This window comes from Diadema setosum, chromosome 15 (assembly GCF_964275005.1).
Source record: "Diadema setosum chromosome 15, eeDiaSeto1, whole genome shotgun sequence".
NCBI classification, from domain to species: Eukaryota; Metazoa; Echinodermata; class Echinoidea; order Diadematoida; family Diadematidae; genus Diadema; species Diadema setosum.
The window spans coordinates 16,071,975-16,098,443 of NC_092699.1; the positions used below are offsets into that span (position 1 = coordinate 16,071,975).

At 38.5% G+C, this 26,469-nt stretch overlaps 1 protein-coding gene across 1 annotated transcript; it reads left to right on the forward strand.

The window, feature by feature from the left end:
- Window positions 1–15,094: 15,094 nt before the first annotated feature.
- LOC140238877 (phospholipid scramblase 2-like) lies at window positions 15,095–24,908 on the forward strand. Its single transcript, XM_072318774.1, has 9 exons — window positions 15,095–15,121; window positions 16,019–16,160; window positions 17,038–17,115; window positions 19,751–19,827; window positions 21,002–21,132; window positions 21,870–21,990; window positions 22,676–22,778; window positions 23,535–23,593; window positions 24,864–24,908. Exons 1-9 carry the CDS (start codon window positions 15,095–15,097, stop codon window positions 24,906–24,908), a joined length of 783 nt encoding a protein of 260 aa, XP_072174875.1.
- The last annotated feature ends 1,561 nt before the right edge of the window (window positions 24,909–26,469 follow it).

Sequence of the window (26,469 nt, forward strand, 5' to 3'; positions counted from 1 at the left end):
ACAAAACGCACAGCAACAAATTCTTACATCTTTTTTGGGGGATGGCATTTCTCACTGATCATGATTGTGCTTTTCTTTCTTTTAAAGCTACGTATATCTTCAAAAAGAAGTAAACAGATAATAAAGGGGAAAATACCAAATAATGACAACCTGTCATAATGGAAGAATCAGGAATATAAAGTCATAGGATTACAATAATATATATCGTACATATTGTACATAATATTATGCTATGATGCAACATAAACATTTGTTCAACACGTCGACAACAGACAATGATCGTATGCGTAAGAAAAAGAAGTGACAGATATATTTTGGTGACGACCAAATGAATGATTATCATCAGTCGATCATGGTATCATCGCGAAGAGTCCATAAAGGCTTGTAGCACACATGACCATGCTGTGTGCATCGGGTACTCAGCAAGATTACAGATTTTATTTATTAGTTGTACGGTGTTTGTTGTAAGTGTTCCATTATTACTTCACCAAGTCTTTCTGCACAGGTAGAAGAACATGGACTGCCTTAACACCGATGAGGTTGATTCAGACACTTCTAGAATTATCTTTTTCACCACCATCATTGACGGTCAGAATATTCACAGTTGCAAAATAAAGATGTCATATAATGTTATAAATCATTGCAGTCAGAAAGTGTTATATTGGCTATTATAAGACAAGCGTATACAGATAGCCCAAGCAAATCTTGTCGTCACTGCATGAGTATGACTGCTGTTATTGAGCATAATTGGTCACTTATGATATTATTTATTTAAAAAAAAAACACTTCTCGTAAACAAACTTATTTTTGTAGAAAGCGTTTCTTCGTACAATGTATCGTGTATCGAAACTTTAGACCTATCTTGACATTATCGTGGGTATTACTATGTGAAGAGAGCTAAAATATCACCCAGCTCGTGTAATATGGTAATGAAGCAAGGGTAAAAACAAACTACGACAAAAGACAAACTTGTATTTTTACTGTGATGATTAATGTTATTCACTTCTCCGTCCTTCCTGAAAAAAAAATACACAAATCTGTTAAATTTGTGACGTTTATCGATATCGCTTATTCGAATTGGCAGGAGAAAATCTGTTTCAGAAAAGCTCCCCCTCTCTTTTTCTATCTCTCTCTAAGCATAAATCTATATATATATATATATATATATATATATATATATATATTGGAATTTTCCACGTGTTGGACTTCGAATGTTGTAAGTATAAGAAGAAAGAGTCTCAAGTACGCCATGGATCCAACGATTACAAAAAAAAAATTGTAATCGTTGGATCCATGGCGTACTTGAGACTCTTTCTTCTTATATATATATATATATACATATATATATATATATATATATATATATATATATATATATATACATACATATGTATGAAAATATTCCCGTGCCTTGTTTTACGAAGAGTTAAAATTGATTATAAAGTTGATTTCTATCATAAGTCTATGGCAACCTGTGTGTTTAGGAAACTTAACATCGATTATATCTTTTGATAAAACATGGCCCTGTTCTATTTCATCCTAGCACGGACTGTTTGAGTGTGAATTTGACAAGGAAATGTTCGACAGTTGTGTAAATACTGATGAAACTTCATCTGACACACTTTGCACATCATTTATGCCTATAAGTCACCTTTCTCTCTCTCTCTCTCTCTCTCTCTCTCTTAACTTTTAGCTTTATACGCGTCCAAGCGTCTCACACTTCTCGGAAATGAATAAATATAATAATAACCAATTATTCTTTCTCCTGTTCGGCTAATATGTTTCCCTGTTCAATGATAATATATGATAGAAAATACACGGATAATTAAAGTGTGTTTTTATTATTGAGCTCGGATATTTTATTTTCTGCTTATTTCTTGCTACAAGTTGTGAATGTTTTGTCAACAAATCTTTACTATATTTTGTAGACCATATACCCCGCAATTTGTTACCAACCTTTATCATCATCATCGATATAATTACGGACAAAAATAAGTGAGAAAAGTGCTCCTTAGATCACCGTATCGGCAAATACCAATGCCGTATCGGCAAATCGTACCAATGCAATCTGTATTCATGGTCAATTACAAAACTTTCATATAATATCGACAGCCACTGCTAGAGAGTAGACCACATTCTTCCTCTTCCAAGCCCCCTCCGAAAGCAAAGTCATATGAATAGTATTACTACTAAGAATAATCGTAGATTAATTATGATAATTGTAATAATGAGGAGGAGGAGGAGGAGGTGGAGAAACATGAATCTGAACAACTGAGCGATGGTCATACTACTGTATATGGACACTGAGGGCGCCCTGAATGATGATACCAAACACCAAGCCATCACTTGTCTTGTACGGGGTGATGAAAGAAATCCTGCTTTCTTCTTTATGGAAATTTCAAAACGCAATCGCTAAAATGTTGATAGAGTTAAGATTTACTTTAAAAAAATCTTAGTCTTTTCTGTGTTTCGCTCTTTCATATTTCATCACTATTCAAAATTCAATATACCCAATTGTATTCTTTTAACCCTAAAAGGGCCGGGGGGGGGGGGGCGGAATCCGCCCCCCCCCCTCGACGTTTCGCGCTATAATTCGGTTACGCGAGAAGGCCTCGTCGCGAGGCTTCTTGACTTTGTTTGTTCAAGTCTCGCGCAACTTTTGAGACCAAATTTGCGACGTCCGCGCGTACTTTTGCGAAGCCACGCCCATTTTTGTAACGGAATGTCGCCCCAAAACGGGCACAATTTTGTGATTTTGTGTACATTTCCTATGGAAAACAGTGCTCTGTCGTGAAAGTCATAAAAACCTGATTATTTTTACAATTTATCACTTTCATTGATTAGTTTTGTGCTAATTATGGTAGAAAAGTGGTCAGTGACAATTTCCAATGAAAAAACAAAGAAAAAACAAAAGTTGAAAAACAGAGAAATACATAAGAAATTCTGAAAACAATAAAATACATAAGAATTGAAATGAATTTTGGAAGTTTTTGTGATGTACAATCGTTGAATATGCTGCAACAGATTTACAGACCAAAAATTAGACTCTCAATGCTTTTAATTAGGCTAAAATATGATCTTGAGCTTAATTTGCATAATTAATTAATTAAAATTAGAAATTGATTGTTTCAAAAAATCTTATGACACAATCTTGTAGATTATGACGCAGGTCTCACGCATGCAAAATTTCATCGCGATCGCGCCACCGATGGCCGAGATCTCGGGGGGGGGGGGGGGGCGGAATCCATCCCCCCCCCCCCCCGGCCTGAGCATAGCCAAAAAAGCTCGGCCCCTTTAGGGTTAAATAGATACCAGCTTCGCAACGACAACACAAAATACAGTTACAGCTACGTCTAGCAGCCAATCAAGCAACCAAGTTATCATCTTATTTTCCCCGCAAGTGCAACGAGGGTAACAAATAAAAGGAGCCGGGGAAAAAATAAAGAAAAACAGAAGAAGAAGAAGGTTTACTTACTTTACTCACTCAGACCGTTGTATTTTACGTTTAATGTTATAGTTCTAATTGAATTTACAGGAGAACTTATACGAAAGGCGAATACACGGACTGACACGTACAGGCGGACAAACGGACAGGCAGACAACCAAACTGTGCAGGTGACATGAATCAGGAACGAAAGACAGAATTTACGTTGCATGGCACTTTAAAATCTCTACAAAGAAAAAATGCAAAGCCCCTCTCACACTTTGCCGGATATGCCCATCGTACAAGAAATGGGCTCATCCGTTATTCAAATCGTCAGTCCGGTGGACAAGGTGCAAAGTTTCCGTTTTAGAGGAGCTTACATTCACGGTTTAGTGCCCGAACAAAACGAAAAAACAAAAACAAAAACAATACACCTGGGGCGATAGTGTGCAGGACAGTGGAACGTGCGCAAACGCATGAGAAACGAATATGAACTGCTTGCCCAAACGCACGAGGAACAAATAGGTGACGCATGAGACGTACATCGAGCGTCAGAGATCCATTGACGTGACGGCTATAAATTTATTGCATCATCTTGGAGCGTCCAGCACTCGGCCAGTTCTACCTGTACACTTCACATCCATCTCATATCAGCTCCCATCCATATGCTAAAGGGATCGAAGGCCAGGACTTAGCCTCGTCCTCAATATGGCTGGCTACTTTTGCTAGACCTTTAACACTACTTTCTTCATTTTTGTCCTAAATATCACTTAAATGCAGATTTACCTAAAAGTTTCTCACTTTACACAAAATCGTTTTCATTCATGCCCGATGTTACTTCGCAGATTTAACCTTCTCTATTTTTTGTTTCTGATTTATTATTTTTCAGATGTTCTTTATTTATGAACGTTGATATTCTCAAGTAAATGCACATTTTATTATTCTTCATTGAACTCATCCATTGTATTGGAAGATCCTGAAGTCATATTACATTAATTGACTGCATTCAGAATATCAATGTCAGCAAAACATTTTTCAAGTTTGGACATTGACTCCAGGTTTGAAGCAGTCTCTATTTTCTCTCAAACAGTTTCTGTGATACATCAAATCAAATGCATCACAGTCACATGACACTAATATGGCTCATTTAGATTTCCTAATGCTATTCGAACCCTGACGTCATGGGTTTTAATTTTGATGGTTTCTACTCATTGTCTCATTTTCAACTCAAAGTTCACTCACAACTTTTAACCTGTGTATGCCCAACAGTTTATTTCAGCCAATGCCCAGTCATATCAAATGTACTGCCCCATGATAGCGAAGCTGATCAAGGCTGGCCTTTTTGATGGTAAAACCTACAACTAGTGTATTATAAGTGATAATGATGCTTCCCTAAATTTGTTCAGATCTCTGCTGTTCCTCATTATTTCCAACAATCTTACAAAAGCCATGATAGTAAACTGACTGAAATCTTGCTTTTCCGAAAGACTTGTTGTCCTGTCACAGAGGGGTGAGAAGTTCCCCCTCCCCAGAAGATGATGGTCATTCCGACCTTGAAACATGTGATGCATTTGGCTTTCTTTTTGATGTGCCTCTCACCTTTTCACCTGAAACCCAACATTTGCATGGTAAATTCGGGGAGACTTACTAGCAAACTAGTTCGAATTTGTTTCGCCTTTGTGTCTTTGACAAAGCATATTGTTCACATAAACCAAAATGCCTGCGTCTCTTAGGACCAATTTGCCACTTCTTGGACCGCATCTCCCTTCTCTGTTGCTTGCGTTGCCTCCTCCAGGCGGCAATATACTTTTGGAGGGCCAAGTTTCGGATCTGCCTGTAAGGCTGCCCTGTATCGAAGTATAGCTTGGAGCCGGTGGCAGTTCATTGAGACAGAGAGGCATTGAATGAAAAGGGCGAGGTCCTACGACTTTCTTTATGTCCTTGCAGGAGTCAAATGTAGCAAGGCTGGTATATATTCGTTAAACATCAGCTTCATTTCCTGTTCATATACTGTGGATGTGCTGTAGATATCCTGTAGATATGCTGTAATCATCACTTATGACCGTCCTGTCCGTTTGTCATCCGTAACTTCATGCTTTTTGCCCGGTAATTGTCATGTGGCTATGCCGTGGGTATGCGTTCAATGTGCTTTACATAGTCGTTCTATCGTCCCATCTCTTGCAGCAACGGACTTTACATGAGGCCTAGCGGATCGAAACGCGTGGAAAACGCCAAAGTACAGTAAAGATACAGGAGAAAACGTGCAACTATAGGACAAAGGGTCGGATCGCGCTATCCGTTTTTGGCGAGGAAAAACTTTGTGCATGCACAAAGTTTTTTTTTTTGGCGAGGAAAAACTTTGTGCATGCACAATTTGTGCATGCACATTTTTTTTTTGCCACTCTGACGGAAATCACTGGAAGATAAACGTCTATCCAAAGGATAAAAATGGCATGAAACGCACTTTAACGGATATCAACGGATCCCAATAAATCAATCTTCGTTTCCCATGCGTTTGCCTCATCCGACAAAGTGTGACAGGGGCATTACATGAAAGTCGAAGAAGACCGATAGGAGAACAATAACGCATGAAACAAGGCTGTCGTATCTTCAAGCTATATGCTTATTTTACGACAGACTTCTGCATTCACACTCCCAAAACATGCGCCATAATTCAGTCAGATCATTTGATTCACTTTATCCCGAGTGGTTCCCAATTGACGTGTTTTCTCATTTTTTTTTTCTTTAATCTGTACACGTATATCTCAGTTTTATGTTCGGATGTACACGCTGTATGTTTTATTGTCTTAAAGATAAAAAGAAATGACTGCATTTCATTTGTAATATATATTCAATGCAGAAAATTCCGAATAAATTCATTTGAATTGAAAAAACAACAACAGCAAAGAGTCACAAGCTATGACTGGAGGAGGCCTACGTGAAGATGAAGAAAATTAGCAACACAAGAACATGAGCAAAAAATGCTAAGAGACATGTAGTGACGAGGAAGAAGAAAACAACAACAAGGAGAATGTTTAGCCCAAGATGATTATGTAAGATGTAGGTCGGTGGTATAAAAGTTATCACATGGATTTTCAAATTATGGACTCAACGGGAAGCCGTTTTTAAATAAGCCATGAGAAATATGTTATTATCTATTGACAGGGGAACCTCCGACTTTTCACTTGTACATTGACACACGGCTAGCTCATAGACACATACACGTACACACTGCATACGGAACACACTCACATACACACGCTCATGCGATAATCATGCATTGTACACACTGTCCTTTTCATTCCATTGATGGGGTATTCTTACCAAACCCACTCTCGTTCAGCAAACTGCGAGAGACTTTCTTTTTGTTTGTTTTAGCCTTTTTGTGAGGGAGAATGGCGTAATCCTGCTTCCATTACGACCGGCCCGCCAATGAAATGAACGCTCTCCAGAATGATACGAAGTGTTCGCAAATACGAGCATGTAGTGAAGCCCCGGGTCTGACGCACCACTGCCCATAGAAACGGCGACGCTAAAAAACATGCATTAGCATTCAGTCTCCCCGTAGCACAGGTAACCTGCATGTCTGCGAACAACAATCAGTTTCATCTATTTTGCCCCCTCCTCGCAACAAAAGATAAGTACAAGGTTCGCCCATTGTATCGCATGCCGGTTTGAAAGGCTCACTCCTCATCGATGGTATTGCTGTTAGTTCACGTGCCTGGTGTATGGTATCTCGTAGTCCCTCGACTAACATAACTCGTTATTGCTTGTCAGCCGTAACGACATCTCGACTTCAGTTCTCTTGGGGATAAAACAATCCTCGCGCCACGTACGATCTCTCGACGTTCAAACGGAGCCGAGGCTTGGCGGTGATTTGACTTTTTCACACAGGTGAGTTTCTTGTCACGATAGGACCAAGGATGTTCTTATTTGGCAGGACTGAAGAAAATTCATGTCATGGCGTTCGGCACAGAACACACCGTGTTACTTATGAGCGACTATGAAATATGTTGATCGACTTCTTATGTGATTTAGGATTCATGTTCAGGGCATAAGGGCGCAAAATCAGCTTAAGAAAAGGGGGAAAGGGGAAGAATGCACAAAGATTGTGTAGAACAGAAATGTTAGCAAACTTCATGAATTGTTAAAGAGATTAATACTTTGGCTCATTAAGTTTTATTGTGTGTATGTATGTATTTATCTCTTGATTTTTTTCCATCTCCATTTCCACCTGTCTATAAGTATCTGTATGTATGTGTATGTATACATATGCATGCGTGTGTGTGTGTGTGTGTGTGTGTGTGTGTGTGTAGAGCTGGAAAGAAAAGAAAGGTTCAGACGTAGAATATCCAGGTTCGAATGAGATGACGAGGTTTTTCAGAGTTTCATTTAAACGAATTACAAGAAAAAAAAATAAGGAAAAAGTTCCTTATGAACCCCCCCCCCCCCACAACTAACCTAGGACTCCGGCGTCCGCTTTACCTCAAAGGAGGACACGAAGATCAACGTTGCCCTAAACCTAACCCCAACCCTAAACTCTAACCCTATAACTCTAAATCCACCTAAATTCAATCATTTCACTTGTACATATCACTTCATTTTTTTTTCTCTTGCCGAAAAAAAAAAATGGGTAGACTGCTTACATTCTCAACCTGTGCCTTAAATTTCCATTATTACATTCAGCATCATCGTTGATATGGCAAAGATGCTCAGCAGTATCTGTCAAGTTTTGAATAAAGAAAATAAAACGACAGGGCATATAATCATATCTTCTGTAGCCACATCATTTTTTTTTTCAAAATTAGCTCCGGAACTTATCTGGGTACACTCACAAAGACACAAAGACCTTCATTTCATTTCTCTTTATTTCTGTAACTATCTTGTCATCTATCTGTGAATGTAATATGCCTGTAATTTAATACACAAGGATGACATTTGCGAATACACATATGAATACATACATATATATTATACAGGGCGTGATGAAAAGAAGAGATTGTAATGGATTATGAGCGTCCAACGACTTTCAAAAGAGAGACGGAAGAGAGAGAGAGAGAGAGAGAGAGAGATGCTGAAAGAGAACACTGATTTTTAGATGTATTATTCACACCTTCAACTGTCGCGTCCCGCCCATCCCTTGTCAACGTGGCACACATTTTGGAGGTGAATACTGACTATACTGCTTAAAGCGCGCATACAAAAATATGAACTGGTACAGATAGCTTTAATCACGATCGTAGCGAATTCTATTGTATTTGATAAAGATGTACCTGTTGCCTCATGTGGGAAAAAGACATTACACTCTATTAACATGAACGCCTGTGAATATAGGGATTGTATTCGAAAACCTTTATGTCATTACGTTTATCATTCACTCTTATTGTCTGCTCCACGCAAACACGCAATTATCTTCCATTAAAAAGTGTCCACTATTCAGGCGATCTTTCGTCCCAGCTATGTTTATGGCTATTATTGCCAATTTTCTTTATTCAAATGGAAACGTCAAACAATTGAAGAAATGAAAGTATCACAGGTTCAGTCGAATTGCGTACATGTATGTACACACATGTTTAAGTTTCAGAAAGGTCGAGGGGAGACTTTTTTTGTTGTTGAAAGACTATGATGACTCCTGACGATTACAAGGTGGGCCTAATTTTCCTTCAAGATCGTTTAAGTCAAGAAACTCGTTCACGGGATTAACATTCGGTTGTCTGCGAACATATGGCTTTCAAAAAAGTTTTTTTTTTTTCCTTTCATTCGCTCATGTTTTCCAGGACTTGGTCTGTCCAGGCCTTCTTCCCTTTCTTTTACTTCTCCCATTCTTCTGTCTCCATCACTTTGTCTTCACCTGTAACTGTTTTTCTTCTTATTTTTTTTTCTCTTATCAAATAGCACTTTATGGCTTCCGTATTGGTTACCGGAGTAAGCTGTTTACAGTATTCAGGTGATCGCAAGATTAGATGGTATCGAAAGCATTGTCAGTCGTTACGCCAATTTCAAAGGCTTCTCTATTTTAAAACAACATGAAGAAGGGTCGCGGGGGTGGGGTAGGCGGGAGGGGGTCGATAGTGCCTCCAGATCCTTGGTATGTATTCCTTTGTCCTGTTGTCCTGATAAAGATTATATCATGTTTGGATGCATAAATTTTACACCTTTGGTCCACTGAGTCGTGTTTATTGCTTCTTTTCTTGCTACCATGCATCAGTGTCCTGTACACAAAATGGACGAACTTCCAGTAGATCGCATTTAAGTGTCTGATTTCGGAGTGAATCGTATCTTGATATTTTCTTCATAATTATCCACGTACAACTTCCCAAGGCGGAGGGAACATAAATTCATATTTAAGCTTTCAAGAAAATTAAGAACCTTAAGATGGTCTTACGATTTATTTGCTCACTTTGCCATGACAGTTTGCAAAACGCACTGATAAGCATCACATCGGAAATGCAAAATATTAAACACTATTTTGTTATCATTAGAAGCATTGGGTCGGTGATTTGATTCAGTTGGTATTACCGCGCCTGCCTCTCAACCATACGTGCCGGGTTCGATTCCCGAGTCTAGCTGAGCAACATTGTGCGTAAAGATACACCGTCTCCTCCAGTAAGAGGCAAAACACTGACAGGACATAAAATGGAGGTCCCGTGTGTGAGAGTCACAACTCATGCACGTAAACATCCGGCTTCATGCATTCATCGCAAAAAAAAAAAAAAAAAAAAAAAGCTAGTGTAACAGCACATCCAACAGCTAGTACAGTTTTTCAGATTGAGAATGAACCAAATGAACAAAATATGCCATCTAATGAGACTAATAGACACTACAGATGCACTTGTCATGCCCTGTGTTTTCTTTCTCATAGATCTTGATGTCTTTACAAATGTCATTGTGCTCCTCTACTCCACGCTAGTTCTGAACAGTTTATCTCCACACATGCCACAAAACCTGCGAGACACGCACACTCATTGGCACGTATGCTTGCACACGCCCACACATACATGAGATGATGCAGCAAAAAGAACCTTAATGAATGCTGCTGGAGTAAATCACTACCACGCTTTTTACACTTACAGTTGTCGTCGATCTGAAAATATCTATATTCTAGCATGAATGTTACACTTCTATGTTACTGTTCATCGATACTATTTATACGGTAATCAGTGGTAATCAGACTTCAGTTTATATTAGATCTGAAAATATCTATATCCTAGCATGAATGTTACAATTCTATGTTACTGTTCATCGATGTTATTTATACGGTAATCAGTGGTAATCAGACTTCAGTTTATATTAGATCTGAAAATATCTATATCCTAGCATGAATGTTACACTTCTATGTTACTGTTCATCGATATTATTTATACGGTAATCAGTGGTAATCAGACTTCAGTTTATATTAGATCTGAAAATATCTATATCCTAGCATGAATGTTACACTTCTATGTTACTGTTCATCGATATTATTTATACGGTAATCAGTGGTAATCAGACTTCAGTTTATATTAGATCTGAAAATATCTATATCCTAGCATGAATGTTACACTTCTATGTTACTGTTCATCGATATTATTTATACGGTAATCAGTGGTAATCAGACTTCAGTTTATATTAGATAGAAATTTGACTCCATTTCTGTATCATCAATCTGATCTTTTTTTTCTCCTCCACTCCAACTTATCATCTGTCTGTCTGTGTGTCTCTATCTCTCGACCCTCTCTCTCTCTCTCTCTCTCTCTCTCTTTCTTCCCCCTCTCTTTCTGTCCCTCTCTTCACCTCTACCCTCTCATGCTACACACAATATGAATGTGACATCATATTTCTCATATTGGTTTCTCATTATTCCGTTTATTCTAGAGACACTTATATCGGATAGTTGTAATTTCCCCTTCCCGACGTCAGAAGGCCGCTTGAATTTCGGAGAAAGATTTAGTTTACTAAACAGGCTAATATTAAATTCTAGCCGTATCAATGGGCCCGAGAATCCTGACAATGAAAACTTGGCTCCGTGTTTCGAGTGGTGTTTACCCTCGATGATTTACAGATACATTATTTGTACCAGCCGTTGCCACGCTGGGGGTATTCATGACCGTATAATGGGTGGTGCGGGAAGGCAATCGTGCTATTTCTGGACTTCACGTCACGTGTTGAATAATTCGGTGAAAACATCATCGGTGCATATAGACTACCAGCGCATACTTACAGATTACAGCGTTATTGTTTCTCGATAATATCAGCATTTAATTACACCGACAGGATCTACATAAACTGTTTTAAAGGTCTCTACTGTAAAATGATTGTATCTTATACCCTTAAAACAACGAACCCTGTGACAAGTTTGATAATTCACGATTAGTATGAGTATCAATTGATATTGTACACTTTATGGGACGCTTATAGTGTAAAAGTAGGCCCACTAGTCTTATAAGATATAGATCTCTATCGTTGAGTCCCGTAATATCAATAGAATTTAGACAGTACTTGCACTTCAGTTGTGCAGCTCTGGTGCATTTTAGACCTTCGGCGTACTTACTCCAGGAATGTGGGATAAACAAGTTGCCTGCTCGAAGTTTGTTCATTCGGTAGTATTTTCATGATGAAAAAAAAAAGTCTCTTTGAATATTGTTGAACTATACTGTATCTATATTATTAGTAACATCATAAATGTTTCGATCTTGATGCATAATTTTATTTAAACCTTTTACTTTAATTGTCGAGTCGCGTGATAGTAAAGCCGCCATCTATAGAAGGACCGGTTAAGTTTCGTAAGAGACTGCTAAAATATGCAGCATCCGCATCCGCCATTTTGAAGGATGTCAACCGAGTTTCTCGTCACAAGGCCAAAATTTGACAAATAAAAAAGAAGCATTGTCCCTAAAGTCTATGCACTGCAGGCGTGCCCAATGCCATTCTATTTGCAAGGATCCACTCAGCAAACTTATTACATAATCTCTATTTTACATTCATTTACACACGCAGACGCACACACACGCAAGCACAAATACACCACCATACAAGATGTACATGATTTTACACAAAGTTCACGCCTCCCCCCCCCCCCCCCAAAAAAGAGAAATGTTCACCGCTACAAGGTTTTTGGTGTACACGTACCTGTATGGTTTACTAGGCCTAAGAGTCATCGTCACCTCTTGTCAGCGGTAACTCATTTGCTGCTTTTTATGCACATTACTTGTGAGGTGATGGAGCCTGCAATAATGGGTAGCATCTAACCCTGCAATGAGTGAATTACTGACTCTGTTTGAAAGAATGAGAGAGAAATAGCACACACACACACACACACACACACGCACGCACGCACAAACACAAACAATGCGTGCATTATACATAATGACTCTGTTACGTCACACCTAATAACTTCGTGTTCATCAGTCAAGATCATGTTAGTCCTGACATCATGTTGGACTAGTGCACAGATTCCGCTTATTTAATACGATCGCCTGAGAGATTATAAGAACAACGATTATTCAGAATAAGAGAATAGTATTTGTTTATTTCATTAAAAGCAAACAATTAATTTCAAGAATACTCAATGATTCCCTATATAAGCAGTAAGTGAATATACAAAATTGTGCTCGCACAAAGACGGCACGATTTGTTCTAGGAGTCCCGGATACTCCAAGAAAGCATTAGATTGTCTGTATGTAAGGAATCGAACAAATGCAGTATGGGGAGGAGGGGAATGAAAAATATTCAAACAAGAGAGGGAAACTGGAGAAGACTGGAAATGAGAGAAGAAAACAGAAAGGAAAGGGAGACAAGAGGAGGAAGAGAGAAAAGACGGGAAGAGGATGGAAGACGAGAGAAGAAGAGGGTTAGGGGAGGAAGAACAAAATAGGCTTACGAAGATGAATAGTTCGTCGTGTTTCAGTATGTAGTATGTAAGAAAAGACAGGCAAATACTGGTATAATACGTACCATCCTCAGAAACCTCATGGGTTTGTCCTTTAATGATTATATCGAAGATTTTTTTTTTGCCATTAATTAATTATGTTCTCCCACACACACACAAATGGGAATATGCATTGCGTGACGGCATCACGGTTATGTTGAAGCTTTGATACGGCATCGTTTCTTTTAGTCCGCTTTCGTTGTAGCTTTTACAGTTTTCCAAACATTCCGAATATTCTTTTGATTATCTTAATTTTCTCACCTTTCCTTTACCTCTTTCACCACGCCCATACACACATTCTTTCTGTTTTCTTCATATTCTTCATTTTCTTTAGTTGAAGAATTCTCCATACTCCCACTATCACTCTACTTCGACTGCAGTTGATAATCGATAGTGATAATTTTCACCTTAATTTTCAGTGTTGATTTGCATGGATATACGGCTTTATAAGAACAGTTTTTCCACGTGCCATAATGTAACTCGGTCGTGCAGTAATACAAATAAGCTCATTTACTCAGCACCGGGCCCGTCCACTGCTTTCAACATCCCTCGCTTTTTATACCGTCATCTTTTACCCGACCGGCGACAGTTTGTGGAGTGGCAAACACGAAGCTAATTGAAGCTTGTGTGTCAATGACGAGATGAAAGCCATTACGGTCCTTGGTGTGGCGGGGATATAATGCATCCCGTGGCGTGATTGTAATTAGCACAGAAATTCGCACTCTGATTACTTTCTCTGTAGCGACACGTACGCCTGTTCAGAAGACCCTCAAGTCCAATACTGTGTGTGTGTGTGTGTGTGTATGTGTGTGTGTGTGTGTGTGTGTGTGTGCGTGTGTGTGTGTGTGTGTGTGCGTGTGTGAGTGTGTGTGTGTGTGCGCGCGCGCGCGCGCGTGTGTGTGTGTTTTATTCATGTTGTATGCATGATTTGTTTTGTTATATTTTCCGTAGTCCTCGGTTTCTTTAAGTCTTCCGTTAACACACTCTGACCTCGATTTTCCCTTTCTTTTTTTTCTTTTTTTTTTTTTACAAATCTATCTTGATGGCTGTGACACAATTCCTTTTTTAATTAAAAAACCCCGCAATTTAGAAAGAGCATTTGATGCAAATGAGTCCATTAAGCAATTATCAATTGATGCTGATTTGATTAATCTTTTTATTCATGTACAGGAACATTTTATTTACGCTGATACATGAAAATTGCAATGGATGATGCTACTGTAGGGGGTATATTTTCTTTACTTGCCACATTTCTCCTTGCAGAAACGCAGCGATCATACAATGAGCGTTTGGTCTATAGACCAGTGACATTATTCACTATTGCCATTTTCACAGGATAGAGTATAGTTGACACCCAACCCTCTCCGTCCCTCCACTTCCCTTCTTTGATGCCCAGACAGACTCGTTATGCCACAGTAATGTTATCTGACTCGAGGCTATGTCAATAATTGTGTAATATATAGGATCATGGCCATTTATAGACATACCTTGAAACTGTATGGGTGGATTCACTTTGTATATATCATTATGTGACCTTACGCTTAGTGCCGTATCATTCTAACTCCGCATAATGATGAGTAGAAAATATAAATAGATTGGGCATGAACGTTTCCTGTCATCAAAATGAGCGTCATAAATCATATTGATGGCTCGTTCAATGCCACGCATATTGTAACGGCTGGCTGGTCACGATTCATTGTTTTCTCCTGCTTCACAGGTGATTGGTTAACCGACTCTATCGGTGCGTGTCAAAGACTTTAATCATGGCGGTTCAACCAGGAGCGATGCCGGTAAGTTATTCTTCATTATAGCACCATACATCAATGACGCAACAGGCATAACAGGTGCAAAGACACCGTTCTATGCTGGGCTCACTGTCATACCCGTCTGAATGGCAGACAGTTGTGTGTTTAATTGCACGAGCGCTTTCAATCTGCAGTCAGTAAAGTATATCGTAGTGATTCATAAACATTCTTCACGAGGATGGTTGTGCGTACGTAGCGCAAAATGCGTGGAGAAAGAACAGTCAATGTCGCCTAGAGTAAACCTCGCACAACTGGTGGAAAGATGGAAAAGTGGAATGGAAATTTTATCCCAGATGAATATTAACATTTGTTGATTGCATTGATCAAATCGAAATTAACGCAAGTTGAAAATATTTTCTCCCATTCCCTTGGATTCGACCTAAGAAACTTTGACTGTGATAAGGTGATATGGGTTGCAAGGAGGTTTGGCTTATGATTATGTTTTCCATGCCTATCTAGGAGAGGATGTTGTGAGATAAACCCAAGCCCTTGGTGACAAAAGAGTAAGCAGAATATATGTGTAAATATACCAATAAAATAGATGAATGCACTGTAAATCTATTACAGTCTTAGTTCGGGAAGCTGTTTCCATATTATTAACTCTGTAACGGTGATGTCAATCACACATACTGTTTGTTCTTTTTTTTTTTAATAATCAGCATTATCGATTTGAAATTATCAGAGTCAAACTGTGATAAACAGTTGTGCAATGTCATTCGATCTCTTTTCCTCCCTCTCCTGTCTGTCCTGTATCTCTCTCTCTCTCTCTCTCTCTCTCTCTATCTATCTATCTATTTATCTATCTATCTATCTATCTATCTATCTATCTATCTCGATAACATGAACACTTTTGACTGTATGAATTTCCATTCAAACACACAGATGACGACGCAGCCCGGCAGTGCGCAACAGGTGCAGTGGATGCCCGCCCCTCAGGGCGTGGTAGCAGAGTGCCCCCCTGGTCTGGAATACCTCACCCTCATCGATCAGATTCTTGTACATCAGCAGGTGGAGCTCTTCGAAGGTAACTATAACTGTGTGTTTCCTCTTGCTCGTACGTGTGTGTGAACGTGCGAATGTGCGTGCGTGAATTGTGCGAGTGTGTGTGTGTGTGTGTGTGTGTGTGTGTGTGCGTGCGTGTGTGTGTGAATTTGCATGTGAATGTGTCAGGTAATTTTCACCATTGTAATTTCATTCATTATAATTGTCCACGATTTAAAGAATTGATGTTTTGGATGCTGTCAATGTGTGCACAAAGATTAAATGAAGTGTTCATTTCCGTTTAATTGACATAGGGAAGTGTTCACCATGGTATCTGTATACTTTTTTTCCCTTTCTATGTGTGTATGTCCATTTTTGTTTTTAGAATGTTTAAGAGTCTCATTCTCCCAAAATGCGGGAGACAAAATATATCTGCAATTATCCACAATTACTTTGTAGAGTACAAATCCTCAGGTCATTATGTTTATTCGAATGCAAAATCAGCCTTGATCCATCTTAGAATAATTGGTACCAACACACAGCAGTAAACCCCGAAATAGTCATGTTAATGGAAGAATGGTTCTTCTGTAACAACGAGTATGGTAGACTTTTCGTCGGATTAAGTAGTTGTGTCCGAGGTACGGGATGCCTCATTTAGAGCCTCAAGTTTCTGATAGGTTATGAGCATGTTTACAATCATTGTTTCATATTATAATCTAATGTTGGGTAATGTATGAGTCTTTTGTGTAAAGGAACGATGAAAGGTAACAACGATTAGATATCTTGGTACAATGTGGGGAGACACTGAACGTCATTTTATTAGTATGACGATGATGAAAATTGGAATCCACTTGGAAAATTTACTTAGTCACTACAGTGGACTATTATGACATTATTGACATCCCTTTTTTCTCCTCCAGTGTTTACTAGCTGGGAGACGTGTAACAAATATCAAGTCAAGAACAGTCTGGGACAGCAAATCTTTCACGCCAGTGAAGGTAAGTTAAAAAAAAAAAATCTTTTCACTCTTTCAAAATGCAACAAAATTCGACCTTCATCGCAAATTCACGTGACTCAAAATCAAATGCAAATGACAGTATTTTGGATACCATTCACCGTCTCATGAAAGCTGCTGACCGGTGAAGGGGTTCCGGCGCCGCGACCAACCCCGCTCAAGAAGTACAAGCATAAAATTTCATGAAGAGTACACATTACCTCGACATCTTAGACTGATAATTATTCTCTAAAACCCTTATCCATCCCCACTCCTTTCTGAAGGAACTGGGTCAATAACGATTTCGTCATTCTGCATGTATTATGAGTAATTTCATTTCTTGAGTATTATGTGTGTGTGTGTGTGTGTGCGTGTTTGTGGAACTTTTTCTAGATCTTAATATTCTGTTTTGACGTTACAAAGTGTAGATTGCGTTCCTACAGAGGACGACACATGAAATAAATCACAACCTTTGGATTTCCCATGAACTTCCACAAATGTTATATTAATCTTTTTGTAATATGGGCATCCATGCAAAAATATGTTTTGGAGATATCCCTTTGAGCAGTCGAATGGCGGCTAAGAATCGAGTCCATTATATACGATGTGTCTGTATGCTGTGATCTGTTTGACATGCCTAGCAGAGCTACCGCAGAGGGGTTGGTCACTTCTTGAGTTAATGTTAACATTGCATTATAGTGGGTTCTCGTCTATTATAGAGACTGTCCATCAGTGCAAATGAGAAATGATGCGTCTAATATCGCGTTCGTAAAATATTTGACCTCCATTACCATGGTACACTCCTGCCCCAGCCAATTAGTTAGTTAGTCAAGTTATCCTCTTCTTGAATGAGAGATATATTTCATCGACTCTCTACCTTAAATCATTTCAGAACGATATTATAGACGTCGATTGTTGATAATATCAAAATTATGTCATATCTTCTCTCAATCAAAATAATCAGAATTAGCTTTGATCTTCAAAAAGCTTTTAACTGTAATCAGAATAACAAAGTAGATGAAAATGGGCTTCTTTAATCAAGGATGATTTACAGTGCCGGTTGATTCAGAGCATTACATTTTCCCCATGTGTACCTTACTCAATGACACAGATTAAACACAGTGTGTGTATCTGTGTGAACTCTGTGCGTAAATATCCGAGTGGGGCCCACTCAGCATCATGGGGCGGCTTTCTGTATCCATGACAACCAAATGCATCTGCCTATGTACAGATATTTGCTCATCTCGAAAAAAGGACTACTCAGGAATATTGCCTCTCTGTTGACATATTGGGAAGAGAATGTGCCCCTATCCCTCCAATCTCCCTGTAAGAAATAGAAGACTGTGCATGAAGCAAATGCCACACAGCACTAATGGTCGCTTTAAATTCGTGACTCCAAATCATCGGTGATTTCAGAGGAGTATATAGGTGAGAGACTTTTAAGTTATTTCACAATCAATGTTAATCGCTCGATGGTCAATTCGATATCATTACGGGTATCAAAGCACCAAATATTGCGACCAGCTCACTTGGGCCTAGTTACGGAAGGGGGGGGGGGGGTCAATTAGGCTAGTCATTGTGCTGATCGACATAATGGTAGCAATCTAGTTTAACCTATATCGATGATTAAAGATGGCGAAGGGGGCTATTATCATTAAACATGTTTATGTTGATTGTTATTGTCTTAGTTTACAGACCTTGGGATAAAAGCGAGGCGCGATTATAATTGTCTTTTCAAATCCGTATCCAATATTTATATATTTCTAATTTAGCCGCATTTACCTGTAATTGTTTAATGGATCTCAAAGGGTGTAATCATACGCAACTGCAATAAAGATCTTGTACTGAAACTATATGTAGACGTAAATACATCATTATATGCAGTCATTTTGTTCTCTCATGAACACAAAATGATACACAAAATTGCGCAAAAGCGATCATGTTCACTCTCTTCCGTTAACTCTGTAATGATGCCTTCTTTTTGTTGTACTGAAAATATAAATATCATAACTCAAGGCCATGCGGTTCAACATTCAGACTTGGTATTTACAGAACTGATATATTGAATGATAACATTTATATTGAAATGAACAGTTGTGGAAGTTATGTGTTTGATTTCTGTATTTCGTGTACTATAGAAATGTAATTTGAAGAAATTATCTGAAACATTCATAGGGAAATTAGCCATGGAAAAGTCTATGTATATCCAAAATAAAACACGGAGAGTTTTCATGTTGACGTGCAAGGCGTCCGCTATAATTTTCCTTGTGGCGATATATAATTCTTGCCATTTAGAATGTCAGTGTCATCACTATCAGATAAACCATGTGATGTGTTTTATTTCTACAGTGTACTTTCTTTCTTTCTAAAAGTGTATAATGTTTGTCTCTTTTTGCCACTTAAAATGTTCATGTTATCAATGTCAGAGATATCCCTGTGGTGTGTTTCATTTCTACCTCTGTATGGTCTTTCTACTCTGTTTCAAAGAGTGGAGAGTGTTTGTCCCGTAAAACCGGGAATGAGGGGGAGGGGATGAATAGCGAAGTATAAAAAATATCGATGTATATTGAAATGTGATAGAGTGCATACTATAGATTACAGACATATCATCATAATTTTCGTAATTCTCCATCACACAGAGTCCGAGACGTGTCAGCGGCAGTGTTGTGGTAACACGCGCGGGTTCACCATGCATCTCACAGACAACAACGGCCAGGTAGGTGTTTTTTTTGTATGCCTCGATAATAACACTTATATATTGAGGGGAAAAACCCGCGAAAAGGCACGTTTACGTGTATAGATTGATATGCAATGATTGACGGGTTATATTGACCGGTCCATTAGTAGAAGTTATAATATCGAGGACATCTTTGGGGGAACAGAGGGGGAATGATGAGAGTGAAAAGGGGGGAAAGGAGGAGAGAGGGAGATAAAGATGGAGAGAGAGAGAGTATGAAAGACGAAGAGAGAGAGAGGGAGAAAGAGAGAGGGAGAGGGAGAGGGAGAGGGAGAGAGAGAAAAGAAGAGAGGCAACGAAAGAATTGGAGGAGAGATGAAGAATATATGAACTTGGAGCGAGAGAGAGATTAATGTTAATTTCATTGTTTTATATTTGCGGCGAGTGTATAGTGAATAAGACGTAAAGCAATATGCATCCACGTAAATTAGTACGCCTTTCTTGTAATCATTTTATCTATATCTGTATATATGTAATTAAGTTTCTTTTGGAACTGTAAATTTTGATACTGTAAAATGAATATTTCAGTTGTAATGATGCTGATCCGTATAAGTTCGTGTACCGATAATACAAAAATAAATGGAAGAAATGTTATTCAATATCATTTTCATAACTTTCATATGTGAATAGACGGGATGTTCAATGTAATAGCTTGTAAAGTTAGTGAAACCTGAACTGTGCTGTTTGTATAGCTCAATCAGTTGGAGAAAAAAGTATCGCCTTAGATCAATTTGACATGTCCGATAACGGTTTATTGATCATATCATGCATTAAAAAAAAAAAGATTAAACTCTGACATATTTTACCTCTTTTATTTTTACCTCTGGCACTTTTACCACTAACGTCATTACTTTTTTTTAATTACATTTTTACCAATGGCACTTATTCTTCAGACAATACTATCCATGATGATTAATTTTAACCTCTGACGTTGCTTCCAATGTTCTTTTTACCTCCCCCATTTTTACCGCTAAAGTCTTTACTCGTATAATATTTTTACCTCTGCCATTTTCACCTCAGGCCATACTGTCCGTGACATTTTAACCTCTGACTTTTTTACCTATCTATGTTTATCGATATACTATTTTTACCTAAATATCATTTCTATCTATATATCGTCTTTACCTTCTGGAATTTTTCTATCGAACCACAGGAAGTGATGCGGGTGACCCGAGAGTTCAAGTTTTGCGCGGGATGCTGTTGGTGTGCCAACGTTGACTGCTGTGCTATGGAGATCACCGTAGAGGCCCCTGTTGGGCAGGTCGTCGGCTACGTACGACAGGCGTAAGTTGCCCTTCTACGGGTGGGGGAGGGGGTCATTTCAGACTGGCAAACATTAATGACATCATGACAAAATGACATTAATGTTATTGTCATGAATATGCATTTATACGAATTGGGTGTGGCCTATTTGGACCACGTTGAAAAAAAAGATGGATCGACACTGGCACGATGCCGTGTGAGGCGAGGGAAGAATAAAGTTTCCATTACTTTACGTTTGATATCATTGGTGATGGTGATTTGTTTTGGTGTCAGAATGTGTGACATGTTGTTGCCCCACCAGGATTTCCCTCTCTTCCGTAATACTATCCATCAGAAATATGTAATCGGGAGCAAGCCAATATAATTAGGAGGAAGGCTATTTGATGGGATCGGAAATGCAACTTGTCTATCTTTCAATGAATGTATGTAATAATCATGTACAGTCAAACCTGTCTACAGCGGTCATCCAAGGGAGACGAAAAAAGTGGCCGTTATATCTATAGACAAGTGGCCGCTATAGACAGGTCTTTTAACATGCTCTTTTCTCTCGGAAGGGATTGTTGGTGTTTTTTTTTTTTTGGTGGTCGTATACGCCAGGTGGTCGCTTTAGACAGGTGGTTGCTAAGACAGGTTTCTATCGTATGTGTATGTGTGTGTGTGTATGTATGTTTGTGAGTAAGTATGCATCATATATGTATGTATCTATCTATCGATTTATGTCTTTCTGTCTACTTGTATTTAACTTACTAAATGTACAGTCAAACGGGTTGGTACCCGAACTACCTGATCCTGGACGCGTCTCGTAACTGCGTGCTGAAGGTCAAGGGGCCGTGCTGTATCTGCCAGGGGGCGTGCTGCACCTGCGACCAGGAGTTCAAGGTGAACCATGTACTCCGGGATGATTTCCCCTAATGAAAGGGGGACTGACACTTGACTGCCTTTTTCTGTCCCTTAGTTTTTGTAATCGTCTTCTCTTCTTCTTCTTCTTCTTCTTCTTCTTATCCTCCTTCTTCTTCTTCTACTTCTTCTTCTTCCTCTTCTTTTTCTTCTTCTTCTCCTCCTGTGACTGTCATCCCTTTGGCCTTTCATGTACAACTGTACCTTCTGTACCCAACCCCTTACAATACTACTGCTACTTCTACTTCTACTACTGATGATGATAATGATAATAATGATAATAACAATAACAATAATAAAAATGATGATAACAATAATACAGTAGTAATAGTAATGATAATGATAATAATAATAATCATCATCATCATCATCACCACCATCATCATCATCATTATAGTAATAAACAACCCAAAGTCCCTCGAACAGCGGTTTCCGACATCCAGGTAAATTGGAGAAGAGGTTAACACAAGCGCCGTTGAGTTGTACATGTTCCTTGTGCTATTGTGCTTGATTGTGTTTTCATTGAGGAGTCGGGCTATGGACATTGTACAGACATAAACGCCTCTTTAAAACAATATACGAGAGTGATAATATGATATCACTCGTTGTGTGCAAGATTCACGTGCAGGAATGTACTTAATTTACAAATTTCTCCTGCCACACACAGGTCATGGACAAGGATTCGATCAACGAAGTGGGAAGGATCAGCAAGCAATGGAGTGGATTTGTCAAGGAGCTGTACACGAAAGCTGACAACTTCGGAGTTTCCTGTAAGTTATACAAGCAGTAAAATAATAAGGGCAATAGTTTTTTTTCGGCTCGTAGGCAGAGGTAATGAGAAGCATAATGATGATACTGTCATTGTTGTACTGTTCGGATGCCCGCCCTCTCTGTGTGTTAGAACAAAGTGGTATTTCCCGTTTTTCAGAGCACGAGTTCTGTGGTTCCAAAGCGCCCTGGCGATTGACTAGTCATCATCAGAAAGTTGTGCCATGAGCGCAGACGCACTCATACCCACCCCAAAACAACAACAACAACAACAACAACAACAACAACAACAACAACAACAACAACAACAACAACAACAACAACAACAACAACAACATAAACAACAACAACAACATAAACAACAACAACAACAAACAAACACGAAATAAAGTGGAGCTCACTATAGCTTCCTTGTATCTTATGTTACTCACATCTTACCTCAAATCATTTTGTCAATTTCCATCGTCTAATGGCAGATTTTTCACGTGCTGCAAAATACCCGTGCAAATAGATTTAATAGTAACCATGAAATAAACCCAAGTCCACTACAGGAGTATCACAATTGATTACTTGTATATCATGACGACGTAAAATGTGTGATATAATAGCCAAGCATTATACAGTGCGTGCTCTTGAACGAAACAGTCCTACTAAGGCAGATGGCATGCTTTATTACATGAATTGGCTCTCCTCTATAGCATATAAGTTAGATATAAAGGACTGGTTCTAAGTCTCATATGCATCTCTTTCCCCATTAGTTCCCATGGACCTGGACGTGAGGATGAAAGCTGTGATGCTGGGAGCAGTCTTTCTCATCGTGAGTATGATTCATAAAGTTATTTTTCCCTTCTCTGGATTATTGAATAATATTTCTTGTCAAAAATATTATAATAATATTACATGTGTTATCTTTTAATATCTTCAATTCTCAATATAAGGCCTTTCCAAACCTAATACCCAGCACTGCCAGGGATCTATTTGCGTAACTTGCTTAAAACTGCCAAAACGGGTAAACTACCTATCATGCACATAATTATGCCTGGCTGGATTCGAACCAAGAGAGTAATTTGGAAGGGTCCGGAGTCTTGATCCACTCACTCTCGTTTTATCTGAAGAGAAAGCAAGTTTACGCTCTTCAGAGGGGCACATTAGGGAGTCGGTAAATTTGACATCCGGTTTAGTTAACCTTAGCGAAGTTGTTGGTTTCAGCATGGACAGGAAACTGTTCTGGGAAAAGATCTTTACTGAAGCCATTTCTTGAAATATGAAAAAATAAGTTGGGGAAGAATTGTGATGATCTGTCACTGGTGTTAAGAAATGAATGAATGAATGAATGAATGAATGAATGAATGAATGAATGAATGAATGAATGAATGAATGAATGAATGAATGAATGAATGAATGAATGAATGAATGAATGAATGAATGAATGAATGAATGAATGAATGAATGAATGAATGAATGAATGAATGAATGAATGAATGAATGAATGAATGAAAAGGTATTTTTATTGGGTAACATCCATAGCAGCCCGCAGACTGAACTGCAGACATTTTACATGAGTTAGTGATGTTACGTGTACATGTATTAAATCGTGTAGAGTACTCTTTTTTTTTTTTGTAATCTTAACCCCCCCCCCCCAAAAAAAAAAAAAAAACTCTCGAAGGATAGCTTACTTTGTTTCAAGTATTATGAAAACCACCAACTTCACTACACCACCTAATATCCTTCCGTTAGATATGGCCGTTAGTTATGGCATCTAAAACAAAAGTAAGAACTGAAATCATGAGACTCGTCAAAGAACAACAACAAAAAAGAAATAGGTCTCTCCTGCGATCATTTCGTTTCCAAATAAAGGAATAAACTAATTTCTGGCTTAATACAGCCTTTCATAATTCTTATCGTAAATATTGCAGTTTCCATACGCATGTTATTATAAAGTAATGTTACGTAATAGGTGATTTGTTGGCAATGCGAAGTGCTATCACGCGTTGTCACGATATCATGAATCTTAATGCTGGTGTTATCTACAACGAGTGGTTTTGAGTATCTTACTTGGTGTTTATGTTTTCATTTTTCTTTTGTAGGACTTCATGTACTTCGAGGAAGATGACAACAATCATAACAGCTAAAACGTCAACTCATTTCCTCCGTCGCCGTTGTCTTTCACGGTCTCCTATCGTCAGCTCCTTCCAAGGAATGAAAAAACCTATACATTTCGTACTGACACAGAACGGGTTTTCTCAGTTTTCCACGAAATTTAAAAAGAAAAGTACATCGAGCCTTTGTATTTTTGGATTAAATTTTGGTTTGTATCCGGGAAAAAATAGAACCAGATTTCAATTAGAACGCACAATGCAAACTTGACAAAGACTATCTTGCACATGCACGGCCGTCTTATTGGAGTCACTTTTACTGAATTTCAAGCCATAAACTTGAAATTTGAGGAAACTACAAGGTGTACAAGATTTGTTTGTTTTTTTTTTCTTAAGACGCTTTTACCACTGGAGTATATGTCCGTTATTCGACTTTGACGGAATATTTATCTTGCACATTCGATTTTGCATTTTTCAGCTGTCGCCTGTGCCATATTTCAGATCAAACGTTGAATGTGTGAAGGTTTACCTCCCAAAATAGTTACCATGGCAACACATTGTCCGGGCACTGATGAGAAATATTAGTCTTGCACATACTATTACGGATATGTTTGCCAAATTTCAAGTCAAGGTGTTTGAGAGACAAAATTTTGTGACAGACCGACCGACCACACAGTGATTCCTACATGTCAGCTTACACACTATGGGTTGGGATATGGTAAGCAACATGCATATCCATTTTGTCTGTATGTATTATGTCTTGATACTCACAACTCAACATATTCGATTACAGCGGAATATGTATGAGTATTATTGCAGGGGAAAATAGTATCCAACAAAAGCAAAGAAAAGGTGTAAAGGTATAAGGATATCATTATATTTTATTTCTTTTTTCTTTTACAACGGCATCTACACCTGCATATCTCAAACCAAAACGGTAAAACCAAGGAAGTGGGTGAGGTGTGTTCATCTTTTCTGGTAAAGTTATAGAAGAAAATGTCAATATAAGGACAACACTCCGATTCGTTTTAATCGTCTTCAATGCGCTAACGATGGACTTGTCCTCGGACCCTGTAGAAGCGGCGAGCAACTGCAGGTGTTGTCGCTGTTATTGTTTTATTTCAGTAATCTTAACAATTGATTGGACGGAGATTGGCACAGCCAGAGAGGAGTAATCTTTTCTAGCAAACCGGAGTCGTTTTTTTTTTATACCATTTTTTTTTTTTGTGGCTGAGTTAAAGTACAAAGAAATCAAAAACATCACTTACAATCCATTGATTTGATTATAAATTAATTATCATTATTTTTTTATAGGTTACCAATTTTGACAACACGACGGCTTTGCAGACCATGAGAACTGAATGTATATAGGCCTAATCCTTAGGTATAAATAGGCTGAAATTACCACGTGTACATAGTGTAAAAAACGGTGTGATTTATCAATCCATGATCATTGTGTAATCATCAAAAGTCAGGGAACCAAAAAAGAAAAAAAAAACATTAAAATCAAACAAAACTAAGTTAAACAAAAAAGGTATTGACTTTCCTTTTCCCTCCAGTTCATGGCATGTGGAACAGCGCACCATACTGACGGCTA